Consider the following 19453-nt stretch of genomic DNA (forward strand, 5'->3'; position numbering starts at 1 on the left):
AGTTAGAATCTGATTTATCACTAGATATATAATAATCATGACACTTTACTGTGCATTAGGAAAGTCAAAAACACTGAAATGATATAAGACGGGCCATATAAAATATGACCAACAGATGAGGTTGTAGTACCTGAAAAAACTGATGATGGTATGACTGACAAAAATATAAATGTGACGTTACTGATCTACTCAGAACAAGACACGTATGAAAACATTGCCATTATTTTGGTTTGTGTATCAGCTCAACTCAAAAAGTGGTTGCACATGTGCATGCGTGTTTGTTAAACAGTTCTCAAAAGGCTCTCTGGGTCGGACAATGCACAGTAGAGTGTGTATCCCAGTTCGTCTATTTCCTGTGGCGTTAGCTCACAGAACAGGTTGACTTTGAGATTGAAGATGCATGGTAGCCTCCCAGCCTCTAGGTGTCCCACTAGTGCACGAAGCAGGTGCATGAAACGATCAGCGAGCGCTTCCTGAGTCCAATCGCCCTCCTGTTCGCTCAGGAGAAGGATTGCATTAGTGAGCTGGCTTGCGTTTAATCGTGTCAGCGCTGGATTCAGTTTACACACAGCTTTAATGACTTTAAGACACGCGCAGCGGCACCCGACGTCTTCTTGATCGAGCGTGCGTAGCTTCGCCGTTTCCGCCACACGAAAACTCTGTCGCCACAGGTTCTCATGGCGTTCGGCAGCTAATCGGTGCGGTTTGGCAATCAACGAGACGCCGTCCTCCATAACAAGCAGTGGGAGGAAGTCCACATATAGGCGGCGATCCGTTTCGTATTGCACTTCTAGCGTGAGCGTTTCTGATGGGACCACGGGTCGGATGATGTAATCTAAAACGCTACCGATGGCGGGCCAGTTGATGGAGCCGGCGACGAGCTTCTCGAAAACCTCTAGGACGCTCTTTGGGGAAAGGTAGCCACCCACCATGCAACGGTCCCAGTAGCTGCTCCCTCGCGGGAAGTACTCAAGGTTTTCTCGACGAACCAGCCAGAAGCCAGGAAGGTTCATGATGGTGTCCTCGCCAGGAATAGATGACCAGAGATTCTTCTCAAGGATCAAGGGGACCATCAGCTGGGCGTGGTCAGCAGTCACCACCTAAAATGTGAAAAATGAAGAGTCACGGATGAATTACACTTCCATTCAGAATACTGAAAATGAATACTTCAATCAACACTAAGGATGCAAATTGATCAAAAGTGACAGTGAAGACATTTAAAATTTCTATTTCAAATAAGTGCTGTTCTTTTAAACTTTTTTATTTAATCAAAGAATCCTGGTAAAATGTGTTTCTACAAAAATATTAAGCAGCACAACTGTTAACATTAATGATACTAAGAAATGTTTCTTGAGCAGCAAATCAGCATATTAGAATGATTTCTGAAGGATCATGTGACTTGTGAAGACTGAATAGCTGCTGAGTTATTTTAAATTGTAATAATATTTCACAATATTACTGTTTTTACTGTATTTTACTTTAAAGGATTAGTTCATTTCCTGATAGTGTACTCACCCCCATGTCATCCAAGATGCTCATGTCTTTCTGTCTTCAGTCGCAAAGAAATTAAGGTTTTTGAGGAAAACATTCCAGGATTTTTCTCCATATAGTGGACTTCAATGAGGGATATCAGCGGGGTGAAGTTCCAAATTGCCGTTTCAATTCAGCTTCAAAGGACTCCAAATGATCCCAGCTGAGGAATAAGGGTCTTATCTAGCGAAACGATCGGTCATTTTCTGAAAACAATTAGTTTTAAAAAAGTTTATATACTTTAACCACAAATGCTCATCTTTCACTAGCTTGACCTCACGTTGGAAAGGTCACGCACGACGTAGGCGGAAGTACAGTGTTTACAAAATAAATCTACAAAAAAACTAAAATGCCCTTTTTTAAAAAAAAAAGTAAAACGATATTGGAAGTTGGAGTTGGAGGAGAAAATGAGATTTGAGGGTTTTTCGCCCTAACCTAACCTAGTTCAGACAAAGAACTAAACGCGTGTGATCTTTTCAACAAAACCACAATGCGTGAGGTTAGGCTGGTGTAAAACAAGCATTTGCGGTTAAAAAGTATACACATTTATTTTATTTTTTTTTAGAAAATGGCCAATCGTTTTGCTAAATAAGACCCTTATTCCTCAGCTGGGATCGTTTAGAGCCCTTTGAAGCTGCATTGAAACAGCAATTTAAACCTTCAACCCGTTGATCCCCATTTAAGCCCACTACATGGAGAAAAATCTGGAATGTTTTCCACTTCTATGCGACTGAAGACATGGGACAATCACATGGGAGTGAGTAAAGTATCAGGTAATTACGTAACAGAACTAAAACACGAGTTCTCACCTGAAGGTCATCGTATAGACTTCCGCTTAGATACATTTCCCGTAGGGGCATATCAGGCAGTTTGGCATGAAGAAAGACTCTGAGCTCCGCACAGATATCCAACGCAGCACGGCGAGCGACAGCTTGCTCCTCCGAGGGGATCGCCACTCGCTCGTGAAAGAAGGCCCACAGGTGTTCCTGCAGTGAGAGCCGCATACGTGCCTTCTGGAATTCAGCCTTACCAGGGCGGCCACCACCACGGGCCAAACTACGATGTAAAGAATCTAAAAAAAAAAAAAAAAAAAAAAAAAGGAAGAAGAAAACATAAAATTAGACATATGACATCAGTTTACCACACTCACACATTCAGACACCTTCCAAAGGTCAAAACCTGGTAGAATAATTCTACTTAAATGGATTTTCTGTCATTAAATACTCACCATTTTGTCGTTCCAAACCTGTAAGATCGTCGATTTTTTTTTGGAACACAAATTTAGATATATCTGATGAAATCTGAGTGCTTTCTGACCTTCCACAGACAGCAAGGGTCCTACCTCGTTCAATGGTTAAAAAGCTCTCTGATTACATCAAAAATATTTTAATTAGTGTTTTCAAGACAAACAAAGGTCGACGAAAGAATGACATGAGGGTGAGTAATTATTGACAGAATTTTCTAACTATCCCTTTAATCACAACACATAGCCTAAAGAAACACAATCTTTAGTTTTCCAGACACATATTAAAACCTAGTTTGGTCTATGTTGGAGAATGGATGACACAGGATGCTGAACTAGTCATTCAACAAAAATTTCCAATACTTCCTTCACATTGACTAGTCATTCAGACAAGATACCAACTAGTCAAAATGCCCATAAAACAAATGAAGGGTCTATAGAAACCTACAGTGTGTTAGTTAAGGAAGGGCTTAAATACCCACTGAGCAGGTAGAGCAGACACTCCAATATGAACAAGCCTGGTAAACAATAAGGATACAGGTTAGGATAACATAAACTGGGGATTATCATGTTCATGATGGCCCAGGATTAAAATATAAAGGTTAATTAAAATAACCAAAAATATTTCAATAATATGGAATAAAACTAAAACAAGAACGTTTGTGGTCATCAGAGAGTTGAAAAGCACATGTTGTCTTGTGGATGTTGCATTCAAAAGTACAGGATGTCAAGTATGCAAGGCACCAGAGACTCATTACCTGGCTTGAAGGAGCTGGAGGAGGTGGGGAGAGTCTGTAGAGAGCGGCTGACGTTCTGTTTCATGTCGTGGTTCAGTGTTCGTGGTGACGACCCCAGCCAGCTTGGTTCCTCCCAGCTTCTTCGTCCTGACGGGTCTTTAGTGGGACTGGATGGGGCACTGAGCGCTCGGTCGTACATCTACGATAAACCAAACTCAATTATACACTTCCATATATAACTCAATTCTCTTCATGAGGTACACTTGTAGGATTTCCTAAAAAAAGAACTTGTGCAGTCTCTTGCGCAGGATATTGAACAGTGTTGACTTCTCTTTGCAAAGCTGAATTGCATTGTGACTAGGGATGCTCATTTCGGTTAATTTCCCTGACCGACAACCGCTGCTCGTTATCCGAACATTAACCGTTAACTGATAAAATTAGAATAATAAATTTGTTTAAAATAAAAATAGAATGCACGAGTATCCGTGACGATACATAAAAAATACAAGCAAATGTTTTATTTTAACGTGCAAACAGCAGCATACAGAGCAACAACAAAAACTGCATTCATATACTCAAATTATCACGCATCAGCTGCGCTTCTGAGAACAGAAAATCAGAATGAAAAAAAAAGAATAATATAAATAGGCCTACACTAAATATGTATAAATTAAATAATACCTAATTAAGATGGCAAAACTAAAACACACTGAATCCTTCTATGCGCTTTGAAGAACTGTACCGGTCTTATAAAAAATATAGAGCAGGCCAGCCTATACCTCAGTGTACCTAGTTTTTAACATGTCGACATGCTGTACGGATAGACTGGAACGCTGCCTGTTACCTGTTAGATCCGCGACAAAAACACATCACAAAAATCCTTTCAATTTGCGGTTCGGGTCTTTTCATCCACTGGTCATATGTGGAGAAACGTGTTTTCACAGCGTTCAATAGCCAATCACAGACATATCTGTTGATTTGTGGCCAATCAGAGGTGGCTATGTTACAATCCACTCACCACTCAAAGTGCAGGTTTCAGTTTTGCTGATCTCTACAGCTCCGCGAACTCTCTCATAAAAACAAATAAAGTGTAGACATGATGTAAATAAGAGAATAAATGTACAGTGTAAAGGTTATTTTATTACTTTTTATTAACTTTGTGAGGTTGAGATGAACTACAGTAATGTATGAGTGACAGCCTTCCAGTGATTGTAAGGGGAGCGCGCACTTGTTAGACTATAACAAAGTATTCTATAGTCTTTGACTATAATTAATTCAGAATTTGAATACGTTTATTCACGGATTCATTCTCTGGTAACCCAATATCGCCATTGCCATCGTGTTGCATATAGGCTACTACATCAGTTACACAAACTAAGAGAAGGTAAAGCAGGTGGTTACTCAGCAAAATATGTCTGAACAGCCGCACTCGACACGCTCCCGTGAGTAAAAATTTTTTTTTCACCATGCAGCAAACGTAAAAAAATTAAAAATAAAAATAGAAAAAATAAAAAATTTAAACCGTTTAACTGATAGTAATAATCGGTTAAAATTCTTACTGTCGGTTAACGGTTAAACGGTCAATATGAGCATCCCTAATTGTGACAGATTCATAAAATAATCCACACTGAATTGTGATGTTCAAAATGTTAAGATTAAACTGAAGTGATCAAAAACACAGTTAAAAGTAAATGTATCCTTTTTTGAAACTGAATAAATAGGCTTTTCATTGATGTATGGTTTGCTAGGATAGGAGAATATTTGGCCAAGATACAACTTTTAGAAAATCTGCAATCTGAGGGGGCAAAACAAAAATCTAAATATTGAGAAAACCGCCTTTAAATTTGTCCAGATGAGGTTCTTAGCAATGCATATTACTAATCAAAAATTAAGTTTTAAAATATTTACAAAATATCTTCATGGATCATGATCTTTACTTAATATCCTTATAATTTTTGGCATAAAAAAAAATCTATAATTTTGACCCATAAAATGTATTGTTGGCTATTGCTACAAATATACCTGTGCTACTTAAGACAGGTTTTACGGTCCAGGGTCACATATCGTTTGGACTCATTGGAAGTCGTTTCTGCTGCTCAGTTTCAATAAAAGCTCCATCAGAAAGACTGAACAGTTTTCATTGAAATTCTCATCAATTTTCAAGATCACTGGAAATTTGAGTCCCTCCAACATGGACACAGGATTAAAGGGTATTAAAACATGTTCCTGTACTCACTCTTTTGACCGCCAGTGTGGCGATCCCGAGCATGGCTGCTCCCCCGACTCCCAGCACCAGCTTTGCATTAGAGAGCACAAAGTCGATCGCCGTGCCAAGCCCATTGTCGTCTTTCTTTCCTTTGCGATCCCCGTTCACTCCTGCCATCGATCTTTTCCCTCCCTAAGACAAAGCAAGAAAATGGAAAAGAAAATAGAAGTTTATTTACTCATCAACTACAAGTTGTGTAATATGCAGCTTATTTGCAGTTCACTAAGAAATTACATCAAGTGAACCTCAATGTAGTTATTGAAAAAAAAAAAAAAAAAAAAAAAAAAAAAAAAGTTTAGACAGAAAAACCGGTATGGCAGGGCTTTATATATAAACCAGAGAAAAAGACAACTGGGACAGTTGACGGAATTTTACGGCTGGATTGGGAAAATGTTAAATATTAAAATATACAGTGATGGACAAAATTATTAGGACACTGGTATTTTCACCAGCTAAAAATGGTTTTAAGTCAGTTATTTCTATCTTTTGCTGTAGTTTTAGTAAAAAATAGCAGTTTACATTTTCATACATTCATTTTGCAATAATTGTAATTATAATGTTTGCACAAAAAGTTTATTTGTGGCAGGGACAGAGAAAATTCTTAGCGTTGAGCCATGTACTGAGCAGTGTTATTTTAGCATTTTTTATATTATATTGCTTTAATTATTTGAATTAGCTTATGATGTTATTTTTATATTTTCATTTTAAGTAACTTTGTTATGTGCTTTTGTCATTATTGTTTTTATATACATTTCCATTTAGTTTTTATTTTACTTAAATTCTGGTTTAGTTTTTATATACACTATATTTCCAAAAATTGGGACACCTCCTTCTAATGAACAGGTATGACTACTTTAGTAATCTTAGACCCGGTTTCACAGACAGGGCTTAGACTAAGCCAGGATTAGCAGATAGTTCAATTAGGATATCTAAGTAATTTTTATAAACATGCTTAGAAAAAAAACATTACTGGTGTGCATCTTGAGACAAAACAAAGACACCGATATATTTTAAGATCAGTCAGTGCAAGTTTCTTTCAGTTCAAACAGCTCAGACTTACATTTTAGTCTAGGACTAGGCTTAAGCCTTGTCTGTGAAACCGGGCCATAATGTTTAAGCATATTATAGGGTATTGTGTGCTTCCAACTTTACAGCAACAGTTTAGACAGGACCCTTTTTTATTCTAACATGACAATGCATCTGTGTATAAAGCAAGGTTTAAAAAGAAACTATTAATTCAGTCAGTGTGGAAGAACTTGACTGATCTGGTAAAACCAGGTCCTAATCCCAGCTGAACACCTCTGGTGTGACTTTAAATGCAGACCTTGAGCCAAAAACTCCACCACAATGACTTGTACATTCACTATATGGACAAAAATACTGGGACACCGCCTTCTTTAGAACAGAAAAAGGCACTTCCAAAACTGTGGCAACAAAGATGAAAACATGATTAATTTATTTAAAAATTGTATTTCCATCTTTGTTGTCGTTTTGGAAGTGTCTAAAATGAATGTACCCTTATGTACAAGTCATTGGTGTTTGGTGATGAGTTTTTGCTCAAGGTTTGCATTTACAGTCACACCAGAGGTGTTCAGCTGGGATTAGGACTTGGCTTTATACAGACCAGACAAGTTCTTCCACACTGACTGATTCAATTGTTTCTTTTTGAACCTTGCTTTATACACAGATGCATTGTCAAGACTCGTTTTATTATAGAAAAGAGTCCTGTCAAAACTGCTGCTACAAAATTAAAATCATACATTGCTTAACATTAAAATTTGTACTCATGGAAATTACTAAAGCAGTCAAACCTGTTCATTAGAAGCAGGTGTCACAATACTTTTGGCAATACAGTGTATTTCTAGTTAGTAATTTTAGTACTTCATTTTATTTTAATTAGGTGCCAAAGAAATATTTCAAACATATTTACGTTTTTTCTTCTAACACGTATATAATAATATTCAATGATATAAATAATATAAAATAACACTAATAACACATTTTATTTTGGCATCATCTCAAGAAAAAAATAGTTTTAGATAAAAGGGACATTCGATGCCCATTTTCTACCAAGTTGGTACGACTCTTTAGGCTTTTCATGAAATGTCCGCAACATACTTTGGTTAAAATTCCTCAACTGCCGTGTAAAACAACAACTTTTCACCTCGTCAAAAACAGCTCAGTTCACAGTGACCCTGCATTGCTTAAAGGGGTCATCGGATGCAAAACTCACTTTTACATGTTGTTTGAACATTAATGTGTGTTAGCAGTTTGTGTACACAACCACCCTACAATGATCAAAATCCACCCAGTGGTATTTTTTTTTTATCTTTAAAAGTAATATGCCCTTTTTAAAATCAGGTCGTTCTCAGTTTCTTGTCGGTGTGATGGCACACAGTTGATTGACATGAGCGTCTTACCTTAGACCCGCCCTCACCGAGCTGAAAACGTTCGAATACTATCGCCATTGTGTGACTCAGGTGCAGAGGAAGACTCTAATTGAGCGATTGAGGTGTTCTGTTGTTGGATGTAATAATGAACATAGCAGTCGTCATTTACTCCTGACATCTGAGCCACTGAAGATGCAGAGGTTTAACGTTACTTTAGGTTTTTAAAAGGAAAGTGCCGATCCCGATCTACATATGCATCTATGTTCATGTGAATCATTAATGATGCACCTTCACTCACAGCAGAATGAGTGTAAGGGTTTTTTATGCATCTTTGCAAATGGCCTTTCTTAAAATTGTGCTTCTTGGCAAGTTTAGCAGATAAACGCAGCTAAATACGGCTAAACGCGGCTTAAGTAAACATTACACCTCTTAATCCCTCAGCAGAGAGGGCTGGGGGGTGAGCAGAGCTCATTTGCATTTAAAGGGCCCATGCAATAAAATGAGCTGATATTTTGCAGAGCTGATTTTGACAAGGTAAAAGGGTGTTTTTTTACACTTCTATTGAGATTTTTTAACCAAAGTATATTACAGACTTTTTATTAAGACCCTAAAGATTCATATGAACATGTGGAAAAAGGGCATCTGATGACCCCTTTAAGAGACATTATTGTCACCACAGCTGTTTGAGCATGGACAAAATGGCAGACAGCATGCAACTGGCTGAAGGTGGAAATATGCTAATACAGGACAGTCCGTCAGTGCTCGTGGGCGGAACTTGAGCAATATGACATCATACTGCTCAGAAAAACAAAACAGCTTGATAATTGAGACTGTTTAGGTTTTTTGGGGATTAAAAAAAAGGAGTGAATGGATTTTTATCATTGTAGGGTGGTGTGTCCACACAATGCTAAAACATTAAAACATAAACACCATTTTAAAGGTGCCATAGAACGCATTGATACAATATTTTTAAATTGTTCTCTGATATCTACATAGAAGGTATATGGCATAGGAAAGGGTAAAAATTCTCCAGAAACGGTTTTACAGGTCCATTTACAACCCTAGGATTTGTCCCTAGAATGAAATGGTCTGTTATTACCTTATTTGGGAGGTTCCTGAATAATAATGAGGAGCTCTGCTCTGATTGGCTGTCTCACAGAGTGGCTCGCTCTCACACAGCAGGAAGGAAACACAGGGAGGAAATATATATTTAATCATGGAGCTCAAGCCGCTATTAATATGCAGGGCATTGAAACTGCCGTTTTGAATGCACGATAACTTTTTAGTTTCACTTTTGAGATCGGTGATTGCACATGCTCTGTGTAACGTTATACTACAGCGGCAGTAATTACCACATTTGACAAGTTTAGATGCTGTCAGCGGTGATAAGTAAGATCTGTAAATCATTCGCCATCATCCATGCAGTCATCTCTCCTTACTCTGTTTATGTGATAAGTGAAATCTTATGTACTGAAATGTAACAGGCTAACGCTAGCAAGAAGCTAACCATGCCCCGTCAGTGGTCTGTCTTCTTTTATTAGAATGCATTATTTGTTTTTCTTGCCTTTCTGAGTACAAACACCAACCCATCCCTTCGTGATCTGCCATTTTCGCTATTGTCCCCGCTTTGTTTTTTCACAATAGCTTATCTGGAGATCATCTGATGATTGGGCTATGCAAATGTTGGAGGCGTAACTATTAACGATTGCGACTATTGCGTAATAGTGTGTGTAATGTTAGGATTGACCTATTTTTCAGTGGTCTTTTGCAAACACTAGATTTTTATAAGGAGGAGGAAATTATGGTGTTTAAGACTCAAGGTATGTTATGTCCACATACAGAACTGTTATTTTTCAACTATGCCAAGGTAAATACAGTTCTCCATTCTATGGCACCTTTAAAATAAATTTGTCATCCAAATTCAAACTGCCTACAATGTTTCTGATGCACAAATTCCATCTTACCGGCTAGCGGTAAAACTGTCTGGTGCTGATGGACCACTTCCTTCTACACCAACCCGCCCAGCCCGCTGTTGAGGAAGAACTGGCCTCTCTTCAGCGCGTCCTCCCTCTCTGCTGGGGCGCTGAGGGTCTGACAGCGCCGGAACTCTCGGGTCACTGCACGCCGGTAATAATCACGGTCGGTGTACTGTAAGTGTTGGCCTGCACGGAGCAGTGCTCGGTACAGCTGCAGCACAGCACTGCGGGACCAGCCGCCCATCAGGGAGAGCTCAGAGCGGCCAGAGACAGACGTCTCACACGCACCTGCAAAAAGAAAGCGGGCACTTTAATACCACCCTACAATGGATGCCAACAGGTCACTGACCACACCAAAGTGTTGTGGTTATTGCTATCATAAGGCTATCAGATACAATAAACAGCTGACACACCCAAACCACATTCAAATCACAATTCAGTGCTCTTCTTCAAACAAGGACAGTCCACAATGTGTCCTTTCAAAAACAAAACCAGGACAATGCTGGCATGTGTGACTTCTTGACCACATTCTCAGTCATGTGACCGTGTAATTACACGTGCAGTGTCACCGCAATTGTCAGTCTCATTATTAACGCTGGGGATTTTTAAAACACATACATCGTTTAAAAAAAACGCCTTACTTTATAGCAGAACATACAAACTAATAAACATAACGATTGTCTTTATAACCACTGCGACAGATTTCAAGCCTGTTCCACTAATAGTAAGGATTACCACGTAAAGAAAATACAAATATAAACGTTCGAACATTAATTACACGATCTACGCAAAGCAGTTCAAGCGAATGCGTATGAAAATAAGACGTTTATAAACTGAGTTGCAGTTATTTGCATGCTACCGTTAGCTAGCTTCTTCACCGGTGACCTTCTTTAACTGTGTAAATATGCCCACAATATCAGCCTCTGAGGTCTCCTATGCTTCATAAACTCATATTCGGAGCCGACAAGAAACTTTAACTCACGTTTAAAACAGACAGAAATCAATATTTAGCTTGTCAAGGGTGGAGGAGACCAGTCTTCAAAGCGGGGTCGACCAATGCTGCTCCGGAAGAAGATGGTAAGTGACTGGAACGTTACTTCCGGGGTTATTGGAACAAGTTTGTAGTTCTTCTTCTTCTTCTTCTTCTTTTATGTTTAATGGCGGGTAGCACTAATATTACGATGCATTATCACCACCGTGTTGGAGTGTGGACCAGAGTATATCCCATTCATCACAAAAAAAAAAAAAAAAAAAAAAAAAAAAAACACATTCTCTTTATTAGTCCCGTTCTTTTTAGGTAACCAAATAAGCTGTCAACCCCACCCACGATTATTCTTTCAATCTTAATTTCATCCACTCCTACCTTCCTCAACTCCTCCTTCATGATTTCTCTTTCATTAAAATACCTTTGACTTGCACAAATGACATGCTCCACTGTCTCTGCTACACCACAGCAATCACATAGTCCTGTTGGGTGTTATTCAACTTAGTATGGCCAACTCTAATTCTTGAAAGTATATTTTCCTCTTTAGTACTTCTTCTTGATTTCCATACTGTTCTAACTGTTTGTTGTATTTTATAAAGATGACGTCCTGTTTCCTGTATTTGTTGCCATTCTGTGACAGTATAAGCTTTAATTATAGCTTTGGCTTCTGATTTACTTAATGATCTATTCATGATTTCTTCACTTTCTAATGCCTGTTTTGCTATTATAATGTTCCTTTTCTTAAGTCTGTATAGACTTTCATATAGTTCATTCATAATATCCTACCTACTATGAGCCGTGAATGCTTGCAGTGATTTTAATGCCGAACATGAATCTGAACAAAGAATAATCTTTTTAATTTGTGTTTCCTCTACCCAATGTAATGCTTTTGTAATTGCTAGTAATTCAACTGTAAAAACAGACAAATGATCTGATGTTCTCTTTGAGATAGAGAAGTTTAAGGATGCGTTACTGAAAGCGAAACCTGTTCTACCTGACTTAGGATTTTTAGATCCATCAGTAAATACAGGTACAAATGCTTGGTAGACCGTTTGTAGCCTATCCTCAACCACAGCTACAATAGTCCCAGAATCTTTAAACCTTTCCATTAAAACCAGTATATAACTTATAGCTTTCCTGTAGCTCAGTGGTTAGAGCATGGCAGTAACAATGCCAGAGTCATGGGTTCGATCCCAGGGATTGCAAGCACTTAAAAAAAAAAATGTCAAGCAATGTAAGTCGCTTTGGATAAAAGCGTCTGCTAAATGTAAATGTAAATGTAATAAAAATCCAGAGATACAGCAGGTAAAAGTTATTAGTAGAGAAATCGTAGGGATATAACCTCTTTGACTCAATTCCTACTGTAAAAAATGACAGTGAATTTAACGGTTAAAAAAAACTGTAAAAATGCTACGGAAAAAACCTGTGAAATGGTTAATGGTAAGTTCCCTTCTATATACGGTGAAAAACTGTGTTGGACATTGGTTGTCATCACCACCCGCTTTTGGTGGTTATCATTGTATTACAAAGGTACGAAACAGATTTCAGTGCTTCAAAAAGTTGGTATATTACTGTTATATGAGTTACGGTTTTTAGTATGAAATTACGATATTTACCTGTAAATTTAAGTGAAAACCTTAAAATGTAAAACATTGCTACCATATTTTTTTTACGGTAAAATTCTGGCAACCACAGCTGCCAGTTTTTTACCGTAAATTTTACAGTGTTGCTTTTCCCCTTCCCAAGCAAAACACCTCTGTTTCGATTTTTCTTTTTCCCAACACGGGTATAGTACCTTTACTGTTGGATGGCATAATGGAAAAAAGTATTGGACTAATAATACTTCCTTGAGGGGTACCATTTTCTACCCTATATCTTCCAGATAAGGCTGTTCCAATTCTTACTTGAATTGATCCATCAAATAAAAAGTCTTTAATCCAATTATATACTTTACCCGTTATTCCTATCTTTTTTAATCATTAAACCGTCTTTCCAAACCATATCGTACGCTTTTTCAATATCAAAGAAAACCACCATTACTGATTCCTTATTAACTTGAGCTTTCCTAATATCCGTTTCGAGACATATAATAGGGTCCATAGTGTCACGATTCAGGCAGGAACACACGAACAACGACGTAATAAAAGAGTATTTAATAAATCCAGTGGAAAACAGGCAGACACAGGAACACGGAGTGGTAACATTAAAGACCGACAAGAACCAAAGCAAAGACACAAACTTATAAAGACAAAATGATTGGGAAACACAGGTGTGGGAAATTAGGCAGGAACCAAAACACACAGAGCAGCGGGGGAGATGGGAGAAACCAAACTAAATAGTTCAAGGGTGTGACATTACCTCCCCCTCCCGGAAGGCACGTCCTCGTGCCGCCAAACAGGAAAAAACAGATTATACAAAGACTTAGGAGAGGGTTTTGGTGGAGGACGGACTCCCGGGAGGAGGGCAAAATACAGAGTCCAGGGGTGTGACAGAACAGTCCATGGAGGTGATGACGGAGGGAGGAGCCAAGGAGGTGACAGGAGGGGGCTGGAGCAAGAGGAGCCAGGTGGGACCCAGAACGCAGCCATGATGGAATGCCACGGTGGAGCCGATGGAGGGAGGAGCCATGGTGGAGGGAAGACTGATGACTCCATGGGGCCGACCGACGGAGGCGGAGCAGGTGGTGGGAGAGCCCGAGGCGGAGACGGGAAGCCGATGGTCAAGGAGCGACACAGAGGATCCGGAGGGCCAAGGTGGAACCCAAGTCCCTGGCGACCAAGGCGGAGATGGAGGTCCGGAGGTCCACGGCGGAGCCGGAGCGACAGAGGACCGAGGCTGTGCCCGCGGGAGGGAGGAGGTCCACAGAGTCGGTGGGGCGACGACTGACCAGGACGGAGCCGGAGGGACGATGGAGCCCGGTGGAGCTGGTGGACCAACGGGCGAGGGTGGAGACGAGGGAGCAGAGAGCCGGGGTGGAGCCGCAGGGTCGGAGAGCCGAGGCGGAGTCCAGGACTCTGAGGCTGGAGGCGATGGTGAGGGATCCTCCAGCCATGACACCGATGGAGACTGGCAGACCCGCGGCGAACCCACCGCACAGATGGTGGGCTGAGGGTGAGCAAGGGGACAGACAGAAGACAACGGGAATTCAGGATGGCTGGACAGAACCAGCGGAGATTCAGGCATAGACAGAACAGGGAGGGTGGGAGGGAAATCCAGGCAGACAGGTATGTCGGTGACAAAGTGTATTAAGTCCCCAGAGTTGTGCTCTTGCTCACCCCCAGTGGTGGTGCAGTGGGTAGGGCTCTCTACCGCCCTCTTTTGCTCCACGAAGCACTCCACCGTCGCAGATGTAGTGGCCGGTTCTCGCACCTGGTCGGAAGTTAAGACCCCATCGGCGCTCCATACTGCTGTCGCTCCGGTCTACAGTGGGCTTAGGCTCGTAATCCGCAAGTCGGGGTGGCTGGCTGGGTTCTGGATCTGGAGTGACACTGACGAGACTATCCTTGGAACAGGCGGGAAACGAGGGTTTGTTTCTCACCAGTGTCCACTCCACAAACGCATCGAAATCCGCTCGAGGGCCGTCCTCGGACTACGACGCTCTGCATGACGCGTTGAGGCTAGCGTCATAGAACGCACAGAGTTAGCTGGTGGGTAGCTGGTGGTTTGCTACAAGCTGGAACATGATTGTAAATCCCTCGAGCGGTAGATCCCCCTGCTTCAGCCGGAGGAGGATGAATTCTGAACGGAGTAGGGGGTTCATAATGCTGACACCACGGAAACAAAAACACTGGAAAAGGAACGAGAAACAAAAACGGGGGGAGACGTGGAAAAACTGTTTTGGTCGGTCTGTTCTGTCACGATTCAGGCTGGAACACACGAACAACGACGTAATAAAAGTAAGAGTATATAATAAATCCAATGGAAAACAGGCAAACACAGGAACACGAAGTGGTAACATTAAAGACCGACAAGAACCAAAGCAAAGACACAAACTTATAAAGACACAATGATTGGGAAACACAGGTGTGGGAAATTAGGCAGGAACCAAAACACACAGAGCAGCTGGGGAGATGGGAGAAACCAAACTAAATAGTCCAAGGGTGTGACACACTTCCCTCTCCTAAAACCACTCTGATGAGGTGATAAAAATCCTTTCTTTTCCAAATAAAATGATATTCTTTCTGTAATCATTCTTTCCATTATCTTTCCAATATGTGAAGTCAGGGCTATTGGCCTATAAATCTATGGGTCTGATGGTTCTTTCCCTGGTTTTCTATTAGGAATAATCAATAATTCTTTCCATTCAGTTGGCAGCTTTCGTTTTTCCCAGATTTTGTTATAAAAACCTAACAGCTTTATCAATGCTAAATTTCCCAATTTTTTTAACATTACATACATAACATATTTCGTCTTTCCCAGGAGATGTTATTCCCGTTCTTGCTATTGCTCTCTTCAATTCTTCCATAGTAAAAGGTGAGTCTATTTCATTCTCCTTTTCATTCTGTTCCTCATATCTTGAATAAGCGGCTTTTGCTAGTTCTCTTCCTCTCTTTCCTTCCTCAGTTAGATTATTTGAACTATGAATTTCACTAAGTGATTTTGCTATCATTTCCGCCTTTTCTTCATTACATATAGCTGTTACTTCACCCACCTTCATCACAGGGTATTTCAGTTCTCTTTTGATCCCTCTCATCCTTCTAATCATGTCCCATATCTCTCCTACAAGCGTTGATCTACCAATTTTGTTACAAAATGTCTGCCAACTTTGTCTTTTTGCATTACGTATAGTTCTCTTAACCTTTGCTTGCATTTGCTTATATTTAATTACATTTTGATAGTTATATGAGTTCTTCTTAATAATCTTAGGGTTTTATTTCTCTCTTTTATTACTCTACTACATTCATTAGTCCACCAAGGCACCGTCTGTCTTTTCATTTGTCCATTACTTTCAGGAATTGACTCCTTAGCAGCTTCCAGTAACACAGTTTTAAATTTTTTATCAATCTCCTCAATATCTTCATTTAAATCGATTTTATCAATTTCTCGCTCACATATAAAACTAAACTGTTCCCAGTTGGCAAGAGCAAAGATCCACTTTCCTCTTTCCCTTTGTTGCATATTTTCCTGCAACAATATTTTACAGTAAACTGGATAATGATCGCTTCCAATTGTGGATTCATAATCTACTCCCCACATACATTTCCCTGCTAAATTATTAGAAACAAAAGTTAAGTCTAAAACTGATATTTTCCCTGAGTGTACATCTAACCTTGTCCCTCACCCATCATTTAAACATAGCATCCCCTTTTCTTCTAAAAGTTCTTCAATCACTTCTCCATTGACATCTATTTTGGTACCCCTCCATAACGTACTATGTGCATTAAAGTCTCCACAAATCACTTTTTTATTTCCGTCTATTCCTGCAATTTGCACTAATTTATTTAAGTCAAGTTTCTTACAAGGGTTATAATAATTATTAACTACAAGCTCTCCTTCCTTTGTCCATATCTCAATAGCTATTTATTCTTGCTCGTTTCCTACTCCTATCACCCTAAATGCAATTCCTTCTCTAATAAATGTTACACAGCCTCATCCTGCTCCTTCTCTCCTATCATATCTAACATTGTCATACCCACCTAATCTAAAATCTAAATTTGATCGCAACCATGTTTCCTGAACACAAATTATATCTGGCTTGCTAGATAACTCTTCAACATGTTTTTTAAATTCCTGTCCATTGGCCAGTAAGCTCCTCGCATTCCATTGCATTAAGAGGACCATTATTACTATCCAACCCATGCTTGTTCCTGACTTGCCTGACCACTGAGATCATTTCTTACTTCCTCCCAAGTCAGCCCACTTATATTTAGATGTTGTACTGCTGCCTTCACAAGTATTTGTATTCTTTCTGTTTTGGATTTGATCTCCATTGTTGCATTAATCACTCCTGACTTCTCCCTTACTTGTTAGTTCTATTTCTTTCACAGTTTGACTTCCCCCTTTGTTTCATTCATTTTTCTGATTCACCTTCCTAACCGCTTCTGGATATGTTATCTTGTTTTGGATTTTTACCTGCTGTATTTCCAATTCCCTTTTCATCACCTCACATCTTCCTTGGCCACACTATGTTCCCCCCCACAATTACAACATTTTGGCTGATCATGATGACATTGGTCATATTCATGATCTTCTCCACACCTTGGACATCTCCTTTTTTCTTTACACACTTTGGCTATATGTCCAAATCTTTGGCAATTATAGCATCTCGTTGACTTTGGAATAAATTCTCGAACGTTTCAGCTCAAATATCCTAACGTCACTTTTTTGACTAGCATTTCTCCTTCAAATTCCAACATGATAAACTCATTATCCTTACGTACTCCCTCCCGCGTTGTCTGCATTCGATGAGCATCTTTTAAGTTACCTCTTTCCCGAATTTGATTTAATTTCCTCTACTGAAACCTCCACCGGCACTCCCCAGAGCACTCCTTTGACCCATTTATTATCTCTTTCCACCCGACTTGCGTTTATTACCTTGAATCGTCCAATTTCTTTTATTCTCCTAGCCCTCTCTCTTTGTTCTTCATTCCTACATATAATCAGTAGATTCCCATCTCTCAACACTTTTGCCATATGTATATCACCAATTTGATTTCGTAGTATCGTTGTCAGTTTCACTGGACTCATCGCTGAAATTCCCTTATCTTCACTGAATCTTTCCAAAATTTTCTTTCTCCCTCTCTACTTCACATCTTTCACCACTTCCATTACGCCTGGTTTTCTTTGCCCTCATCCCCTCAAAATTATTTCTTCTCTTTTTCCTCGCTTTCCCACTTGCTTGGCTTATTTCCATACTGTCATCACTCTCCATTATATCAGAATCTCCCCACTCTGGTTCATTCACAACACAGCTGTGCTTACCCGCCATAACTTTCTTTATTTCATTAGTTTTCCCCATTCTTGATAATTCTCCACGTTTCCGAATTCCAGTTATAATACATGCTTTGCTTCCAAGATCCACTGTTGAACTTTCTTGTTGTTTTATTTGTGAAGATTTGACCATCCAAATTTATATGAGGTAAGTTGAATTTCCCACCACCAGCTCCCAAGTTTGTAGTCAGGGCTGTGGCTCAGTTTAAACAAAAGAACATTGAGGCATTTTACTTTGTTTTCAAAACCCACATTTCTCTGAAAAATAAAATTACATTATTTATTTTTGAATTGTTTCAGCATTATATGATTATAAGACAAAAATAGCTCAAAAGAAACCCCCATGTGTTACCTTTGGTAATCTCAGAATATACTTTGAACATATGAGATCACAAAACAAGAAGCTTATTAAATCAAAAAATATTTTAAAGCTCTTCAAATTTATGTAACTGTCCTTGTGTTATATAGCACCTTTTTATTCTAGTATGTTTTATGTTCATTTTATGTTGTTGTTCTTCTTTTTCTGTTGGACGGTTGCCTTATATTTAGCCTGTACTTTTTTGCATTGTACTTATGTGTGATGAAACCAAATATTAAATAAATAAAGAGCTTTAGCTCAAAACGAACTAATCTAGTTAGCACTTTCAGTGGATTTTGTGTGTGTGTGTGTGTGTGTGTGTGTGTTCATATCAATAATTACAATTCAAGTTCATAAAATGCATTTTGAAAGTAATACAAAGAAAACACACACACACACACACACACACACACACACACTGGTTTCCATGATTTATGGGGATGTTCCATAGAGGTAAGAGGGATCATATAAAATGCATGTTATTTTTGATTTAGTACTGACCTGAATAAGATATTTCACATTAAGGCGTTTACATTTAGTCCACAGGAGAAAATAATAGGTTAAATAATAAAAATGACCCTGTTCAAAAGTTTACATATGCTTGATTCTTACCCTCTCAAAAAGGATGTGTTTTTATCACATTGTTTGTGTTATGTCTATTTTAGCACATTTAGTGTTACTTTGTGTTAAATGTGTGTTAAAAACGAAAAAGAAAAATGAGAATATCCAACACAGTGTGCCCAACACAATATGTGTTAAATATCAGCCAATCACATTACTGCTACTGAGGCAAGCAAATTTCCTCATGCTTCAAGTTTTCATCGTTTGGACATAACTTCGATGTCTGAAGGTAAGAAATGTTTGTATTTGCCATTATACATTTTTAAAATGTCTTTTGTGATCGCTTGGAAAGGGTCAAGGGGCATTTGGCACATGTACGTGGTAGCCGGAAAACTGCCTCACGAAAGGCCATGTGAGCTGCGCCCGCGCCTGCTGCACAAATCTCGACGGAGGGAGCTTATATTAATAAGCTTTATA

General features: G+C 39.3%; 2 protein-coding genes across 2 annotated transcripts; both read right to left on the minus strand.

Moving 5' to 3' along the window:
- Positions 1-6: 6 nt before the first annotated feature.
- Positions 7-5893, minus strand: mief1 (mitochondrial elongation factor 1). The gene is made up of 4 exons (XM_073833540.1): positions 5747-5893; positions 3532-3709; positions 2340-2602; positions 7-1100 (listed from the first exon to the last, which is right to left on the minus strand). Exons 1-4 carry the CDS (start codon positions 5891-5893, stop codon positions 282-284), a joined length of 1407 nt encoding a protein of 468 aa, XP_073689641.1. The 3' UTR covers positions 7-281.
- Positions 5894-10173: 4280 nt separating this feature from the next.
- Positions 10174-11221, minus strand: LOC141324392 (mitochondrial ribosome and complex I assembly factor AltMIEF1-like). The gene is made up of 2 exons (XM_073833541.1): positions 11125-11221; positions 10174-10430 (listed from the first exon to the last, which is right to left on the minus strand). The coding sequence occupies exon 2, from the start codon at positions 10384-10386 to the stop codon at positions 10174-10176; it is 213 nt and encodes a 70-aa protein (XP_073689642.1). The 5' UTR covers positions 10387-10430; positions 11125-11221.
- Positions 11222-19453: the final 8232 nt, after the last annotated feature.

This window comes from Garra rufa, chromosome 1, assembly GCF_049309525.1.
Source record: "Garra rufa chromosome 1, GarRuf1.0, whole genome shotgun sequence".
NCBI classification, from domain to species: Eukaryota; Metazoa; Chordata; class Actinopteri; order Cypriniformes; family Cyprinidae; genus Garra; species Garra rufa.